The 18,668-nt window shown below is 53.1% G+C and overlaps 1 protein-coding gene across 3 annotated transcripts in view; it reads left to right on the forward strand.

Moving 5' to 3' along the window:
* Positions 1 to 11,527, forward strand: part of LOC140468568 (large neutral amino acids transporter small subunit 3-like) — a 98,568-nt gene extending 87,041 nt beyond the window's left edge. For all 3 annotated transcript variants that reach the window (XM_072564661.1, XM_072564662.1, XM_072564663.1), the window contains exons 14-15: positions 3,357 to 3,480; positions 6,793 to 11,527. In XM_072564661.1, the coding sequence (XP_072420762.1) occupies positions 3,357 to 3,480; positions 6,793 to 7,044 (376 nt within the window). In that variant the 3' untranslated portion in view covers positions 7,045 to 11,527. The remainder of the gene's footprint in view (positions 1 to 3,356; positions 3,481 to 6,792) is intronic.
* Positions 11,528 to 18,668: the final 7,141 nt, after the last annotated feature.

Here is an 18,668-nt window from a genome sequence, read left to right on the forward strand (position 1 = left end):
GGGAGAGGGTGGGTGAGGGGGTTAATCCCCCTCCGATAGGGGGAACAGACTGCCCGGTGTGTGTAAATGGAGAGAGGGTGGGTGAGGGGGTTAATCCCCCTCCGATAGGGGGAACAGACTGCCCGGTGTGTGTGAAATGGGGACAGGGTGGGTGAGGGGGTTAATCCCCCTCCGATAGGGGGAACAGACTGCCCGGTGTGTGTAAATGGGGAGAGGGTGGGTGAGGGGGTTAGTCCCCCTCCGATAGGGGGAACAGACTGCCCGGTGTGTGTGAAATGGGGACAGGGTGGGTGAGGGGGTTAATCCCCCTCCGATAGGGGGAACAGACTGCCCGGTGTGTGTAAATGGGGAGAGGGTGGGTGAGGGGGTTAGTCCCCCTCCGATAGGGGGAACAGACTGCCCGGTGTGTGTGAAATGGGGACAGGGTGGGTGAGGGGGTTAATCCCCCCTCCGATAGGGGGAACAGACTGCCCGGTGTGTGTAAATGGGGAGAGGGTGGGTGAGGGGGTTAATCCCCCCTCCGATAGTGGGAACAGACTGCCCGGTGTGTGTAAATGGGGAGAGGGTGGGTGAGGGGGTTAATCCTGCTCCAATAGGGGGAACAGACTGCCCGGTGTGTGTGTAAATGGGGAGGGGGTTAATACCCTCCGATATGGGGAACAGACTGCCCGGGGTGTGTGTGTGTAAATGGGGAGGGGGTTAATCCCCCTCCGATAGGGGGAACAGACTGCCCGGTGTGTGTGTGTAAATGGGGAGGGGGTTAATACCCTCCGATATGGGGAACAGACTGCTCGGGGTGTGTGTGTGTAAATGGGGAGGGGGTTAATCCCCCCTCCGATAGGGGGAACAGACTGCCCGGTGTGTGTGTAAATGGGGAGAGGGTGGGTGAGGGGGTTAATACCCCTCCGATAGGGGGAACAGACTTCCCGGTGTGTGTAAATGGGGAGAGGGTGGGTGAGGGGGTTAATCCCCCTCCAATCGGGGGAGCAGACTGCCCGGTGTGTGTGTAAATGGGGAGAGGGTGGGTGAGGGGGTTAATCCCCCTCCAATAGGGGGAACAGACTGCCCGGTGTGTGTAAATGGGGAGAGGGTGGGTGAGGGGGTTAATACCCCTCCGATAGGGGGAACAGACTGCCCGGGGTGTGTGTGTGTGTAAATGGGGAGAGGGTGGGTGAGGGGGTTAATCCCCCTCCGATAGGGGGAACAGACTGCCCGGTGTGTGTAAATGGGGAGATGGTGGGTGAGGGGGTTAATACCCCTCCGATAGGGGGAACAGACTTCCCGGTGTGTGTAAATGGGGAGAGTGTGGGTGAGGGGGTTAATCCCCCCTCCGATAGGGGGAACAGACTGCCCGGTGTGTGTAAATGGGGAGGGGGTGGGTGAGGGTGTTAATCCCCCCTCCGAGAGGGGGAACAGACTGCCCGGTGTGTGTAATTGGGTGAGGGTGGGTGAGGGGTAATCCCCCTCCGATAGGGGGAACAGACTGCCCGGTGTGTGTGTAAATGGGGAGGGGGTGGGTGAGGGTGTGTTAATCCCCCCTCCGAGAGGGGAACAGACTGCCCGGTGTGTGTAAATGGGGAGGGGGTGGGTGAGGGTGTTAATCCCCCCTCCGAGAGGGGGAACAGACTGCCCGGTGTGTGTAATTGGGTGAGGGTGGGTGAGGGGGTTAATCCCCCCGTCCGAGAGGGGGAACAGACTGCCCGGTGTGTGTAAATGGGGAGAGGGTGGGTGAGGGGGTTAATACCCCTCGATAGGGGAACAGACTGCCCGGTGTGTGTAAATGGGGAGGGGGTGGTTGAGGGGGTTAATCCCCCCTCCGAGAGGGGGAACAGACTGCCCGGTGTGTGTAATTGGGTGAGGGTGGGTGAGGGGGTTAATCCCCCCTCCGAGAGGGGGAACAGACTGCCCGGTGTGTGTAAATGGGGAGAGGGTGGGTGAGGGGGTTAATCCCCCTCCGATAGGGGGAACAGACTGCCCGGTGTGTGTAAATGGGGAGAGGGTGGGTGAGGGGGTTAATCCCCCTCCGATAGGGGGAACAGACTGCCCGGTGTGTGTAAATGGGGAGAGGGTGGGTGAGGGGGTTAGTCCCCCTCCGATAGGGGGAACAGACTGCCCGGTGTGTGTAAATGGGGAGAGGGTGGGTGAGGGGGTTAGTCCCCTCCGACTGGGGGAACTGACTGCCCGGTGGGGGGGTGTTAATGGGGAAAGGGTGGGGATTGAGAGCCGCACTCCAAGTTGAAGGGGGGCTGACAGGTTTTCGTGGGGGTGGTGAGGGGCTTACTTTGGGGTGCTGGTGGTGCCGGGGGAGGGGGATGACGTTGGGGTGGGGGTGGAAATTGGGGAGGGTGGTGAAGTTCTGGTGGGGGAGGTGAATGATTTTGGGGCGGGGTGATGTTCGTGGGGTGGCTGGGGTAAGGGTCTGACGTTGGGGTGGGGTTGGGGCTGAGGAGGGGTGACATTGGGATGGGGGTGTGGCTGAGGGAGGGGGTGACATTGGGCTGGACTGGGGGCGGGGGAAGATGTTGGGATAGTGGTGTGGCTGGGTGAGGGGGCTGATGTTGGGGTGGGGTGGAGGTGGGGGGGTGACGTTGGGGTGGGGGAGGGGGGTGATGTTGGGATGGGGCTAGGGAGGGGTGTGACGTTGGGGTGGGGCTGGGGGAGGGGGCTGATGTTGGGGTGGGGTGGAGGTGGGGGGTTGATGTTGGGGTGGAGCTGAGGGGGGGTGACATTGGGGTGGAGGTGGAGCTGGGGGAGGGGGGTGACGTTGGGGTGGGAGTGGGGCTGGGGGAGTGATGTTGGGGTGGAGCTGAGGGGGGTGACATTGGGGTGGAGGTGGGGCTGGGGGAGGGGGGTGATGTTGGGGTGGAGGTGTGGCTGGGGAGGGGGGTGACGTTGGGGTGGAGGTGGGGCTGGGGAGGGGGGTGACGTTGGGGTGGGGCTGGGGCAGGGGGAGGGGGGTGACGTTGGGGTGGGGCTGCGGCTGGGTGATGACATTGGGGTGGGGGTGTGGCTGGGAGGGGTGACGTTGGGGAGGGGGTTGACGTTGGGGTGGGGGTGTGGCTGGGGGAGGGGGGTGATGTTGGGATGGGGTTGGGGGAGGGGGTGACATTGGGGTGGGGCTGGGGCTGGGGGAGCGGGGGGGACGTTGGGATGGGGCTGGGGGAGGGCGGTGAAGTTTGGGTGGGGGTGGGGCTGGGGGAGGGGGTGACGTTCGGGTGGGGCTGGGGGAGGGCGGTGAAATTTGGGTGGGGGTGGGGCTGGGGGAGGGGGAGTGGGGTGATGTTGGGGTGGGGACCTCGGGAATTTCGCCAGCTATTCTGGAACGTTCTGTGACTCGGCCTTGTTCGTTCCCACAGCTATCCCACCAACCACTTTGGCTCTCTGATTGGGCTCCAATCCTTGGTCAGTGCTGTGTTTGCCCTGTTCCAGCAAGTCCTCTTCATGGCAATGCTGGGACCACTCCATGGAGACCCCTTCTGGGTAAGGCCATGCTCATGGGGGCTGCCGACCGTGGTGAGGGGGGCGGGGGGTGGGGGGGGGGGCGGGAAGAGGAAGTGTGGAGGAGGTGGAGGAGAGTGGGGGGGGGGGAGGGATGATGGTGAGGCCTCACCCACGTTCTCAGTCAGGTCAATATCTTCATCCCTAACTTCTGACCCGCGTCTAGTCTACCCCTCCAGCCCCTACACCCCCTCCCTATCTCTGTAACCCCCTCCAGCCCCTACATCCCCTCCCTATCTCTGTAACCCCCCTCCAGCCCCTACACCCCCTCCCTATCTCTGTAACCCCCTCCAGCCCCTACACCCCCTCCCTATCTCTGTAACCCCCCTCCAGCCCCTACACCCCCTCCCTATCTCTGTAACCCCCCTCCAGCCCCTACACCCCCTCCCTATCTCTGTAACCCCCTCCAGCCCCTACATCCCCTCCTTGTTTCTGTGACCCCATAGACCCCCTCCCTATCTCTGTGACCCCCCTACACCCCCTCCCTATCTCTGTAACCCCCTCCAGCCCCTACACCCCCTCCCTATCTCTGTAGCCCCCTCGAGCCCCTATACCCCCTCCCTATCTCTGTAACCCCCCTCCAGCCCCTACACCCCCTCCCTATCTCTGTAGCCCCCTCGAGCCCCTATACCCCCTCCCTATCTCTGTAACCCCCTCCAGCCCCTACACCCCCCTCCCTATCTCTGTAACCCCCTACACCCCCTCCCTATCTCTGTAACCCCCCCTCCACCCCCTACACCCCCTCCCTATCTCTGTAACCCCCTCCAGCCCCTACACCCCCTCCCTATCTCTGTAACCCCCTCCAGCCTCTACACCCCCTCCCTATCTCTGTACCCCTCAACACCTCCTCCCTATCTCTGTAACCCCCCTCCAGCCCCTACACCCCCTCCCTATCTCTGTAACCGCCTCCAGTCCCTCCACCCCCCTCCCTATCACTGTAACCCCCTCCAGCCCCTACACCCCCTCCCTATCTCTGTAACCCCCTCCAGCCCCTACACCCCCTCCCTATCTCTGTACCCCCTCCAGCCCCTACACCCCCTCCCTATCTCTGTAACCGCCTCCAGTCCCTCCACCCCCCTCCCTATCACTGTAACCCCCTCCAGCCCCTACACCCCCTCCCTATCTCTGTAACCGCCTCCAGTCCCTCCACCCCCCTCCCTATCTCTGTAACCCCCTCCAGCCCCTACACCCCCTCCCTATCTCTGTAACCCCCTCCAGCCCCTACACCCCCTCCCTATCTCTGTAACCCCCTCCAGCCCGTACACCCCCTCCCTATCTCTGTAACCCCCTCCAGCCCCAACACCCCCTCCCTATCTCTGTGACCCCCTACACCCTCTCCCTATCTCTGTGACCCCCTACACCCCCTCCCTATCTCTGTAACCCCCCTCCAGCCCCTACCCCCCTCCCTATCTCTGTAACCCCCCTCCAGCCCCTACACCCCCTCCCTATCTCTGTAGCCCCCTCGAGCCCCTATACCCCCTCCCTATCTCTGTAACCCCCTCCAGCCCCTACACCCCCTCCCTATCTCTGTAACCCCCTCCAGCCCCTACACCCCCTCCCTATCTCTGTAACCCCCTCCAGCCCCTACACCCCCTCCCTATCTGTGTTCCCCCCCTCCAGCCCCTACACCCCCTCCCTATCTCTGTAACCCCCTCGAGCCCCTAAACCCCCTCCCTATCTCTGTTACCCCCCTCCAGCCCCGACACCCCCTCCCTATCTGTGTTCCCCCCCTCCAGCCCCTACACCCCCTCCCTTTCTCTGTAACCCCCTCCAGCCCCTACACCCCCTCCCTATCTCTGTAACCCCCTCCAGCCCCCACACCCCCTCCCCATCTCTGTAACCCCCTACACCCCCTCCCTATCTCTGTAACCCCCTCCAGCCCCTAACCCCCTCCCTATCTCTGTAACCCCCTCCAGCCCCTACACCCCCTCCCTATCTCTGTAACCCCCTCCAGCCCCTACACCCCCTCCCTATCTCTGTAACCCCCTCCAGCCCCTACACCCCCTCCCCATCTCTGTAACCCCCTACACCCCCTCCCTATCTCTGTAACCCCCTCCAGCCCCTACACCCCCTCCCTTTCTCTGTAACCCCCTCCAGCCCCTGCACCCCCTCCCTATCTCTGTAACCCCCTCCAGCCCCTACACCCCCTCCCCATCTCTGTAACCCCCTACACCCCCTCCCTATCTCTGTAACCCCCTCCAGCCCCTACACCCCCTCCCTACCTCTGTAACCCCCTCCAGCCACTACACCCCCTCCCTATCTCTGTTACCCCCTCCAGCGTCGATACCTTCTCGCTGTAACCTCCTCCAGCCCCTACAACCCCTCCCTATTTCTGTAACCCCCTCCACACCCGCCACCCCCTCCAGCCCAGCCACCCCCTCCCCTCCCTATCTCTGTAACCCTCTCCCTATCTCTGTCACCCCCTCCAGCCCCTACACCCCCTCCCTATCTCTGTAACCCCCTCCAGCCCCTACACCCCCTCCCTATTTCTGTAACCCCCTCCAGCCCCTACACACCCTCCAGCCCCTACACCCTCTCCAGCCCCTCCACCCTCTCCCTATCTCTGTAACCCCATCCAGCCCCTACATCCCCTCCCTATCTCTGTAACCCTCTCCAGCCCCTGCACCACCTCCCTATCTCTGTACCCGTCTACACCCCCTCCCTATCTCTGTACCCCTCCAGCCCCTACCCCCCTCTCCCTATCACTGTAACCCCCTCCTTATCACTGTTTACCCCCTCCAGCCCCTACACCCCCTCCCTATCTCTGTAACCCTCTCCAGCCCCTACACCCCCTCCCTTTCTCTGTAACCCCCTCGAGCCCCTACACCCCCTCCCTATCTCTGTAACCCCCTCCAGCTCCTACACCCCCTCCCTATCTCTGTAACCCCCCTCCTGACCCTACACCCCCTCCCTATCTCTGTAACCCCCTCCAGCCCCTACACTCCCTCCCTATCTCTGTAACCCCCCCTCCTGACCCTACATCCCCTCCCTATCTCTGTAGCCCTGCATTCAGCTGCCTGGGGTGCAAAACTCCTGACCTCTTCCTCCCTTCCCCCCCCCCCAATCACTGAAACCCCTCAGGACGTCCCTACCCGAGTCACCTTTCAGCCGGTGCTGCCTGAGGGAACGTAGAGAGAGGTGGCCGCGCGTTCGTGGAGTGGCGGGGAGGGAAGGCGAGGGGGGTGAGGCGGGGGTTGGACGGGGTAACGGCTCCGTGGTAAGGCGTCAGGTCAATGCGCAGCCGGGGGGGTCTCCCCGGTTGGACTGACTCTCTCTTCTCTCCCCCTCCCTCAGGTGAACATCGGCCTGCTGCTCCTCTCTGCCGCCGGTTTCCTGTTGCCCGGTTACCTGTGGTACCACCGGCGCAACATCCTGATGGCCAAGGAGGGGGTGGGGGCGGGGCGGGGCGGGGCCGAGCTGGGGACCGGGGGCCGGGAGCCCCCAGACGGTGGGACTCCCCCCACCCCACCCTCGGGCGGGCCCGTCCCGCCCGGGAAGCCGGCCTCCCTCAACGGCCTGCTCCCCTGCCATGAGAGTGAGGCCTAGACGAGGTTGACCAGGCCTGGGCCCTGGGCCCTATCCCATCTCCCACCCCACCCCCCCACCCACCTCATCCTGACTGAAAAACCCAAAGTGGGCCTGGCCCCCCTCCCTCAATCACCCCCCCCAACCCTCGCAACACCTCAATTATGTTTGTGTCCACGTAAGTGCTGGAGGTGGGGAACCTCGTTGGAGGCCGCTCTGAGGTTTATTTTTCTGTCCATTGTAAATAGGATCTTTTGCTCTTCTTCTCTGCCCCAAAAGGGTCTCTTTCAATGATAAGTTTTATTTTTGACCGTGAAACGTAACGTTGGTATTTTTATTAATGTCGCTCGATATCTATAAATATAAATGTGTATATGGATATGTACATATATATATGTATATATTTTGCCAATGAAATGGTTGCTTGGGATTAGCTGAACAATTAGTTTTCTGCCCCCCCCCCCCCGCCGCCCCTCGTCGTTTCTGTTCGGTGGCTGACCGGGATCTTGCTGTGCAGGGGGGGGGGAGCCTGTTGCCTGTGGCTCGCTCTCTCTGCGTCGTCAGGACGGAGTGCAAGAATGCCAAAACTCTGAGCCATCGCGGCAGTCTGTCTGGGCTCCAGCAGGGAAACTGGGGGAGGGGGAGGGAAGCCCACTGGTTGGCTAGTGACCTCTGACTGGAGTTCACCCGATGCCACCCGACCTCACTGAAGGGCAGCTCGGGAGGGAAGACTGGGGCGCTACTGAAAGGCGAGGTCACCTCAGGTACTACAACAACAACAACAACAACATGGCGCCCACAAGTGCCTCTTCCCCGGGAACCCACCGAGTAAGGGTATCTGATACTCTGTGATGGGTTTTCGTGGATGAGGTAGGGAACGCCCGCCCCCGACTATCGAGGGGGCAATTGCACTACAGAGGCTTCACCAAATATGAAACAGTTCAATCCCCCCCCTTCCCCCCCACCGGTGAGTGGGAGGTGTTTCCACAACTCTTCTCAAAAACCTCGGCAGGGTTTTTTGGATGTTGGGGTAGACAGGAGTTGGGAAGGGGTGGGATTTATTCAAACGTAATTAATTTTTTTAAAAGCCTAAAATCAGCAGGCACTCTCAGGAATTGGTGGGGATGATCAGATTGTCGTAAACATCCCTCTGGTCCACCAGTGTCCTTCAGGGTAGGACATTTGCCCTCCTTACCTGGTCTGAGGCCTACACGTGACTGCAGACTCACACACCGGTGCGGCAGGCTCCAAACTGCCTCGTAAACCACAAGGCAGGGCCTTGGAGAACCACAGGCCCAGCTCCCTGGGCTGGTTCACACTCAGAGAGCTGCTCCTGAATCCACAGGCGCTCTGGGCTCAATGACAGAGGTCTCAATCATTTCAAACAGAGAGAGCTTTCAAAGGGAGGTGCAGGTCACTACAAGGGGTTCAGGGTGGGTTATGCGTATTAGAGATACTCAGGAGGGAGTTACAGCCTGGAATCTAATAAAGGGGTTCAGGGTGGGTTATATACAGAATAACAGATATCCCGGGAGTGAGTTACAGACTGGAATCTAATTGAGGGGTTCAGGGTGGGTTATATACAGAATAACAGATACACCGGGAGTGAGTTACAGACTGGAATCTAATCGAGGGGTTCAGGGTGGGTTATATACAGAATAACAGATACACCGGGAGTGAGTTACAGACCGGAATCTAATCGAGGGGTTCAGGGTGGGTTGTATACAGAATAACAGTTACCCCGGGAGGGAGTTACAGACTGGAATCTAATCGAGGGGTTCAGGGTGGATTATATACAGAATAACAGATACCCCGGGAGTGAGTTACAGACTGGAATCTGATCGAGGGGTTCAGGGTGGGTTATATACAGAATAATAGATACACGGGAGTGAGTTACAGACTGGAATCTAATCGAGGGGTTCAGGGTGGGTTATATACAGAATAACAGATACCCCGGGAGGGAGTTACAGACTGGAATCTCATCGAGGGGTTCAGGGTGGGTTATATACAGAATACCAGATACCCCGGGAGAGAGTTACAGACTGGAATCTAATCGAGGGGTTCAGGGTGGGTTATATACAGAATACCAGATACCCGGAAGTGAGTTACAGACTGGAATCTAATCGAGGGGTTCAGGGTGGGTTATATACAGAATAACAGATACCCCAGGAGTGAGTTACAGACTGGAATCTAATCGAAGGGTTCAGGGTGGGTTATATACAGATAACAGATACCCCGGAGTGAGTTACAGACTGGAATCTAATCGAGGGGTTCAGGGTAGGTTATATACAGAATAACAGATACCCCGGAGTGAGTTACAGACTGGAATCTAATCGAGGGGTTCAGGGTGGGTTATATACAGAATAACAGATACCCTGGGAGTGAGTTACAGACTGGAATCTAATCGAGGGGTTCAGGGTGGGTTATATACAGAATAACAGATACCCCGGGAGTGAGTTACAGACTGGAATCTAATCGAAGGGTTCAGGGTGGGTTATATACAGAATAACAGATACCCCGGGAGTGAGTTACAGACTGGAATCTAATCGAGGGGTTCAGGGTGGGTTATATACAGAATACCAGAGACCCGGGAGTGAGTTACAGACTGGAATCTGATCGAGGGGTTCAGGGTGGGGTATATACAGAATAATAGATACCCCGGGAGTGAGTTACAGACTGGAATAACAGATACCCGGGAGTGAGTTACAGACTGGACTCCAGTCATGGGTTTTGGTGTGGATTGTGTGTGAAATAACAGATACCTGAGAGTGAGTTTCAGATTAAATCTGATCGAGGGGTTCCGGGTGGTTTAGGTGTAGGATGCCAGGTAACCCAGGAGTAAGTTACAGACTGGAATCTTATCAAGGGTTATGGGGTGGTTTATATATAGGAAAAGAGATACCTGGGAGTGAGTTACAGATTGGAATCCAATCAGTTGATTCAGGGAGGTTTATATGTAGAATAACAGATACCCAGGAGTGACGTACAGACAGGAATCTAAATCAATTGGCTGGTGGTGCTTTATATATAGAATAACAGATTCCCCAGGAGTGAGTTCCAGACTGGAATCTAATCGAGGGGTTCAGGGTGGGTTATATACATAATAACAGATACCCCAGGAGGGAGTTACAGACTGGAATCTAATCGAGGGGTTCAGGGTGGGTTATATACAGAATAACAGATACCCCGGGAGTGAGTTACAGACTGGAATCTAATCGAAGGGTTCAGGGTGGGTTATATACAGAATAACAGATACCCCGGGAGTGAGTTACAGACTGGAATCTAATCGAGGGGTTCAGGGTGGGTTATATACAGAATACCAGAGACCCGGGAGTGAGTTACAGACTGGAATCTGATCGAGGGGTTCAGGGTGGGGTATATACAGAATAATAGATACCCCGGGAGTGAGTTACAGACTGGAATAACAGATACCCGGGAGTGAGTTACAGACTGGACTCCAGTCATGGGTTTTGGTGTGGATTGTGTGTGAAATAACAGATACCTGAGAGTGAGTTTCAGATTAAATCTGATCGAGGGGTTCCGGGTGGTTTAGGTGTAGGATGCCAGGTAACCCAGGAGTAAGTTACAGACTGGAATCTTATCAAGGGTTATGGGGTGGTTTATATATAGGAAAAGAGATACCTGGGAGTGAGTTACAGATTGGAATCCAATCAGTTGATTCAGGGAGGTTTATATGTAGAATAACAGATACCCAGGAGTGACGTACAGACAGGAATCTAAATCAATTGGCTGGTGGTGCTTTATATATAGAATAACAGATTCCCCAGGAGTGAGTTCCAGACTGGAATCTAATCGAGGGGTTCAGGGTGGGTTATATACATAATAACAGATACCCCAGGAGGGAGTTACAGACTGGAATCTAATCGAGGGGTTCAGGGTGGGTTATATACAGAATAACAGATACCCCCGGGAGAGAGGTACAGACTGGAATCTAATTGATGGTGTCAGGGAGGGTTATATACAGAATAACAGATACCCCGGGAGGGAGTTACAGACTGGAATCTAATCGAGGGGTTCAGGGTGGGTTATATACAGAATAACAGATACCCCGGGAGGGAGTTACTGACTGGAATCTAATTGATGGTGTCAGGGAGGGTTATATATAGAAGGTACACTGTACAATGGAGACAAGATTGAAGCTGTGAGAGGGACATTCACCATGAGTGTGCCTCACTTCCACCTTTAATTCCTATCTCTCTGTGGGACACTCTCTGGTACTTTTCTACGGTACATCTTCAGGAGACCAGGGAAGGTGGGGGTGGGGGGTGGGAGGTTGTGTGTCAGGAAAGCAATCTCAGGGTAAGCTAACTTCAAAAAGAAAATGTCTTCCCTTGTCTCGGCTCAGTGTAGGACCCACAGGACGGGCTCCGTGGGGCTCAACTGGGGGAACCTGTGTCAAATCACCCGACTCTGCGTCTCTTTGTGAGAGGGATATCGCGTGGAACTGTCCTGTATCAAATAAAGCCTCAAAGTCTCTCCTTTAGCCTCGTGTGTTCCATTTCTTCCGACAGCACCATGCCCCAGGGCAGAGTTGGCACGGGCTGACACAGCACCTCAGAGCCTCCCACACAAAATAACACCAACTTATTCCATACACTAACCCAACACATTTGCACAAATGAACACCATATAACTTGTCCAAATCGATGCAACATTTTTGCCCCGGGGGGGAGGGAGCACAGGCGTATTTCACAGGATAAGACAAGAGTTTTATACACATTGAAACAATTTTTTTGCCCAAATTAACACAAAGTTATTCCACATATTTACACATGATGTATGCACATGTACGTATATGCCTCCTCTCCTTCCAGTCATTGATTTTTGGGTTGATTGTGTACAATTCAGAAACAATACTATGAACAGCAGACAGGCGCTAAATGTTTCGTATTTTCAAACTGCGCAGATGTTGCCAGTCTCTCTTGCATTCCCCTATGTATAAAGTCAATGTGAGTGCTGTGCTGATATAAAATGGTGGCTGTGGACACATCTTAAGATGTCTGCCTCACTGATTTGGGTCAGGAATACGTTCAGCAAGGGAGAGGGGGCAATGTGTCAAAAGCCATTTCCATTCATTGATTCTAGCAGAGATAGAAAATGGAGACAGCTCTTTGAAGGAGATTAAAATGCAAATTCCAAAACCTGTTTACAGTGAATGCGGAGAGACAATGTCACATTCCAGCAAGGTCTGCCTTACTTTCCAAGATCGTAATATCTGAGAGACACAATATACAAAACCTGGAAGAGCTCAGACACTGAATTGTAGATTTGCAGCCTTGGATCAGAAGCCTGCCTGGCTAGGCCTCATCCCAAATTCAAGGGTTTCTCAAATCCCACACTGACCTGCTGTGGGTTCAAATTTTTGTGTGGTCTCCAAATAAAAGAAAATAATGCACCTGCTATTAAACAAAGCTCTTTCTGGAACTTTGTGTGTCTGTTGGTTTCAGTGTCATTAAACAGGGTTGAAGATAAATGAGACAGTGAGAGATAGGCAGCACTGTAATCAGTATGGCAGTGTCATTATAAAAGGATATTAATTACCCATTATAAAAGGATATTAATCTCTTCAGTGAAATTGGAAAACAGAGGAGGATAGTCTTCAAACTAGGACCATGAGGAGTCAGTAAAGTCATGCAGTTTGTGATTGCAATATGTTTCAGGTGAGACAAGATTTGAAACCATTTGTCCTATCGTCCCTCCCTATTATATGTCATAGAGTCATAGAATCATAGAAACAGACCCTTCGGTCCAACCCGTCCGTGCTGACCCAGATATCCCAACCCAATCTAATCCCACCTGCCAGCACCCGGCCCATATCCCTCCAAACCCTTCCTATTCATATACCCGTCCAAATGCCTCTTCAATGTTGTCATTGTACCAGCCTCCACCACATCCTCTGGCAGCTCATTCCATACACGTACCACCCTCTGGGTGAAAAAGTTGCTCCTCAGATTTCATTTATATCTTTCCCCTCTCACCCTAAACCTATGTTCTCTAGTTCTGGACTCCCCCCACCCCAGGGATGTTTCGGAATTTCTCACCATTTTACACCGAAACATTCCGCTTTTTCTATTCCCCCTGCAAATCACACGCCAATACGTTATATTCCACCTGCCAGTATCTTAGATATAATTCACAAAACACTGACAGCAAAGTGGATGATATGACGGGATGTAGCAAACTCTGTTGCACTCAGTACCTTCCTGTTGTAGTGTAATAATATCCAGTCTGAAACCTGCCCTCCCTCAGGGACAAAACCTCCCTGGGACTGGAAGTGTGGACTGGGCGGGGATTTTAATCTGTCACTGAGTTAGTTTGGAAATCTGTGCTGCACGTGGACATTTCTCCCCATTATATTCTATCTGCCAGTGACTTGCCCACTCAGTGAAGCTGGCCATGTCGGGTCACAGCCTCTTTGGTCGTCCCCATAGCTTTCTCTCCCACCCAACGAGGGTCTCGTCAGTGTCCCTGGAAATGTCCCGTAGAAACAGAGAAGATAGGTGCTGGAATAGGCCATTCGGCCCCTCGAGCATGCTCTGTCACTGTATATGATCAACGCTGATCATCGAGCTCATTTCCCTAATCCCATCCTCTCCCTCAGGTCACCGTGGTTCATTTAGACACAAGAATTGTGCACGAGAGCGAGAGAGAGACACACAGAGACAGAGACAGAGACAGACAGACAGAGAGGAGAGAGAGAAGGAGAGAGGGAGGAGAGAGAAAGAGAGGGAGGAGAGAAGGGGCTAGAGGAGAGAGAGAGGGAGAGGAGAGAAGGAGAAAGAAGAGAGAAGGGGAGAGGGAGAGGCGAGAAGGAGAGAGGGAGGAGAGAGAGGGAGAGGGGAGAGAGAGGGGGAGAAAAGGAGAGAGAAGGAGAGAGAGAGAAGGACAGAGAAGAGAGAGAAAAGGACAGAGAAGAAGAGAGAGAAGGACAGAGAGACAGAAGAAGAGAGAGAGAGGGAGGAGAGAGAGAAGGAGAGAGAGAGAGGGAGAGGGGAGCGAGAGAAGGAGGGAGAGGGGAGAGAAAGAAGGAAAGAAAGAGAGAGATTGTGTATGAGAGAGAGAGAGATAGATTGTATATGGGAGAAAGAGAAGGTGAGAGACAGGTACTGTTTGAGAGAGAGATACTGATATAGAGTACAGGAGAGAGTGATTGTCTCAGAGTTGGCGAGACTGTGTATGAGAGTGAGATTGTGTATGAGAGAGGAAGAGATACTGACATCATGTCGGAGACAGGTGCTGAGACAGAGGGAGATAGGGAGATTGTACATGGGAGGTAGAAAGAAATTGTGAGATTTTACAGAAGAGAAAGAGAGAAACAGTGAGATTGTGCATGAGACAGAGAGACAGAGAGAGAGGGAGAGAGAAAGAGGGTTTGTACGTGAGAGAGATTCACCTTCTCCCTGACACGGAGGGGCTCCTGTATCATACACCAGAATGAAACCAGACACTGTGTTCGGGAAGAGGGCATGGCCCATGGAATTAGGATGTCTGTTCATGTGGGATGATCAGAATCAGGAATCTAGCAGAGAATCAAACAAAGAACTTGGTGTTGAATATTTTCAAAAGCATTCATTCCCTCCGACCCTTCTAAATCTCAGGGACACACCCCTGGGTTTGGGTCATTTCTCTACCTCCCCAGTGACCCCTTACTGTCCAGCTATCATTCTGGTGATTCTATACTGCACTCAGAGACACACACACTCCCCAGGTCCCCACTCTTTCTTGCCTCTCCCTGTTTAAAAAGTCAATGTTAGCGCTGGGCTAACATGAAATGGCTGCCGTCAACATACCTAAGATGGCTGACACCTTCAGAATCCTTTGGCCTGGCTTTGCAGATTAAAACAGCCCCTCACAATTTGTGTATGGTCATCCCTCAGCCTCCTGCAAATGGAATATAGTGAGATGGGAAGCGATGGTGTTTGGACGTTCGACTGAGGAGGGACAATGCAGACTAAATGGTCCAATGTTAACTTGGGGGGCAGGAACAGAGAAGGATTCAGTTATAGATCAGGTATTCTGTCAGCACAGGAGAGGGGAAAATGTCTCAAAAGCACTTTTTAAATTTGGTGACACCATCACATTGGCTTTCTGTGATTTGTGAACAAGGATCTGGAATACATTTTTGACGATGTAATAAGTCCAGGACTGAAGTCATATTTGACACAATAATGCAGGGTCCTGGTGGTATACACACACACACACACACACACACACGGATATGGAATGACCAAATATATTGGGATTTTCAAATATTAAAGCTTCATTAAAGAACTCCTGGATGTCAGATGACCACAGCACATTCACACACCTGGGTCAGGTTCAAGACTCACCTCCCTCCGACACTGAGAGGCTCCTGTCTCACACTCCGGATTGGAATCAGACGCTGTGTTTGGGAACAGGACGTGGGATTAGGACGACTGTCCGCTTGGATATTCAAAACTAGCAACCAGAACAGAACAGAGAGAATCAAACAAAGAACTTGGTGTTGAATTTGTAGAGTCCTTCCATGTTTTTTTGTGTGTGCTCGCACGTGTGTCTGTGTGTGTGTGCGTGTGTGTGTAAGATGGGGAGAGTAAGGAGTGAGTGTAAATCAGCATCTCTCATTAGATTATACCTGCCATTGAATGGTTTGATTATGATATCATCGAGGAAGCTTTACTCTGTATCAAACTTATGCTTTACCTGACCAGACAGGGAATGATGGGAACAGTGCAGAGGGAGCTTTATTCTGTATGTAATTCCACGTTGCCCCTTCCCTGGAAGTATTTGATAGGGATACAGTAAAGGGACAGTGTAGGATTGAATCTGACCAACTGAACCAGCATCCCCTGCCGTTTGAGGAAGAGAGTCCCAAACTTCTCCCACCCTGTGTGAGTCAAAGTGCTTCCTAACATCTCTCCTGAACACTCTGGGCCCTCATTCTCAGACTCCGCTTCCCCCTCAGTTAAGAATCTCCAACCAGTGGGAATCGCTTATCTTGATCTACCCTGTCTTGTCCTTTTCCTATCTTGAAGATATCGATCAGACCACCCCTTAACCTTCTCAATTCTAGAGGAAACCGGCCTCGTTTGTACAATCTCTCCTCAGAATGTAACTCCTGTGGTCCAGGATCATTCTTCTAACTCTCCTTTCTACTCTCTCTCTCTCTGTTCTTCAACCTGATAGCCACACACTTGTTTGCCCTGAACGCCATCGAACACAGTTTTGCCCATTTACCCAGTCTATCAATCTCCCTTTGTAATTGGTGGGACTGTCTACAATGCTGCCTAACTTTCGCATCGAGTCCTACAGCATGGAAACAGGCCCTTCAGCCCACAATGGGACCATGCTGACCACAATGTCCATCCACACTCACCACATTTCCCTGCACTTGGCCCATATCCTTCGCAGCCTTTTCTATCCATGGATTTGGCCAAATGCCCTTGAAACGTTGTTAATGGACCCACCTCAACCACTTCCGCTGGCACCTCATTCCATATGTGTACCACCCGCTGTATAAAAAAAAGTTGCCCCTCAGTTTCCCTTTTATTCTTTCCCCTCAAACCTTAAACTGATGCCTTCTAGTCCTCGATTCCACAACCCTGGGAAAAACACTGAGTGCATTCATCCTATCCATGCCTCTCGTGATCTTATACACCTCTATCAGATCACCCCCTCAGTCTCTAAATACAACAGTCCTAGCTTGTCCAACCGCTCCCTATAACTCAGTCCCTTCAGTCCGATAAACATCCTTGTAAATTTCTTCCACACACTTTCCAGTTTAATAACATCCTTCCTATAGCAAGGTGACCAAAAATGAACACAATACTCCAAGTGCAGCCTCACCAGTAGAACTACAACATAACTTCACAACGTCTCTACTCAATGCCCTGACTGATGAAGGCCAGTGTGCTAAAAGCCTTCTACACTGCCCTGTCTACCTGGGACTCTCCCTTTCAGAGGACCGTGCTCCTGAACTACGAGGTCCCTCTGTTCCACTCCACTCCTTAAGGCCCTACCATTCACCATGAAACTCCTACCTTGATTTGACTGTCCAAAATGCAAGACCTCACACTTGTCTATAATCAAACTCCATTTCTCAGCCCACTTCGCCAACTGATCAAGGTCCTGCTGCAGTTTCTGAGAACCTTCCTCACTGTCCACGATATCGGCAGTGTCATCTGCAAACTTACTCATCAGACCTTCTACATTCCCATCCAAATCATTGATATCGATAACAAACAGCAATGGACCCAGCACTGACCCCTGAGGCACTCTATTAGTCACAGGCCTCCAGTCTGATAAGCATCCTTCCACTATTACCCTCTGCTTAAGTGTAGAGGAAGATTTACTCTTTATCAAACCCTGTGTGGTCCCTGACCTGGGAGTGTTTGATAGGGACAGTGTTGAGGGAGATCTACTCAGTATCTAACCGCATGCTGTCCCTGTTCTGGGAGTGTTTGTTGGGTTTACTATCAAGGCACCTTTACTCTGTAACTAGCCCTGTGCTGTCCATGTCTTGGGGATGTTTGATGAGACAGTATAGAGGGATCGTTTCTCTGTATCTAACCCCATGCTGTCAGTCTCCTGGGTCAATAGGACAGTGTAGAGGGAGATTTGCTCTGTAACTCCATGGTGTCCCAATCCTGGGAGTGTTTGATGGGACTGTGTAAAGGGACCTTTTCCCTGTATCTAACTCCATGGTGTCCCAATCCTGGCAGTGTTTGATGAGACAGTGTAGAGGGATCTTTTCTCTGCATCTAGCCCCATGCTGTCACTGTCCTGGGAGTGGTTGATAGGACAGTGTCGTAGAGTCATAGAGATGTACAGTATGGAAACAGACCCTTCGGCCCAACCCCGTCAATGCTGACCCAGATATCCCAACCCAATCTCGTCCCACCTGCCAGCACCCGGCCCATATCCCTCCAAACCCTTCCTATTCATATACCCATCCAAATGCTTCTTAAATGTTGTCATTGTACCAGCCTCCACCACATCCTCTGGCAGCTCATTCCATACACGTACCACCCTCTGCGTGAAAAAGTTGCCCCTTAGGTCTCTTTTATATCTTTCCCCCCTCACCCTAAACCTATGTCCCTCTAGTTCTGGACTCCCCCCATCCCAGGGAAAAGACCTTGCCTATTTACCCTATCCATGCCCCTCATAATTTTGTAAACCTCTATAAGGTCACCCCTTAGTCATCGATGCTCCAAGCAAAACAGCCCCAGCCTATTCAGCGTCTCCCTATAGCTCAAACCCTCCAACCCTGGCAACATTCCTGTAAATCTTTTCTGAACCCTTTCAAGTTTCACAACATCTTTCTGATAAGAAGGAGACCAGAACTGAACACAATATTCCAACAGTGGCCTAATCAATGTCCTGTACAGCCGTTACATGACCTCCCAACTCCTGTACTCAATACTCTGACCAATAAAGGAAAGCATACCAAACTCCTTCACTATCCTATCTACCTGCGACTCCACTTTCAAGGAGCTATAAACCTGCACTCCAAGGTCTCTTTGTTCAGCAACATTCCCCACGACCTTACCATTAAGTAGATAAGTCCTGCTAAAATTTACTTTCCCAAAATGCAATACCTCGCATTTATCTGAATTAAACTCCATCTGCCACTTCTCAGCCCATTG

The sequence above is a fragment of the Chiloscyllium punctatum genome, chromosome 47 (genome assembly GCF_047496795.1).
Source record: "Chiloscyllium punctatum isolate Juve2018m chromosome 47, sChiPun1.3, whole genome shotgun sequence".
NCBI classification, from domain to species: domain Eukaryota; kingdom Metazoa; phylum Chordata; class Chondrichthyes; order Orectolobiformes; family Hemiscylliidae; genus Chiloscyllium; species Chiloscyllium punctatum.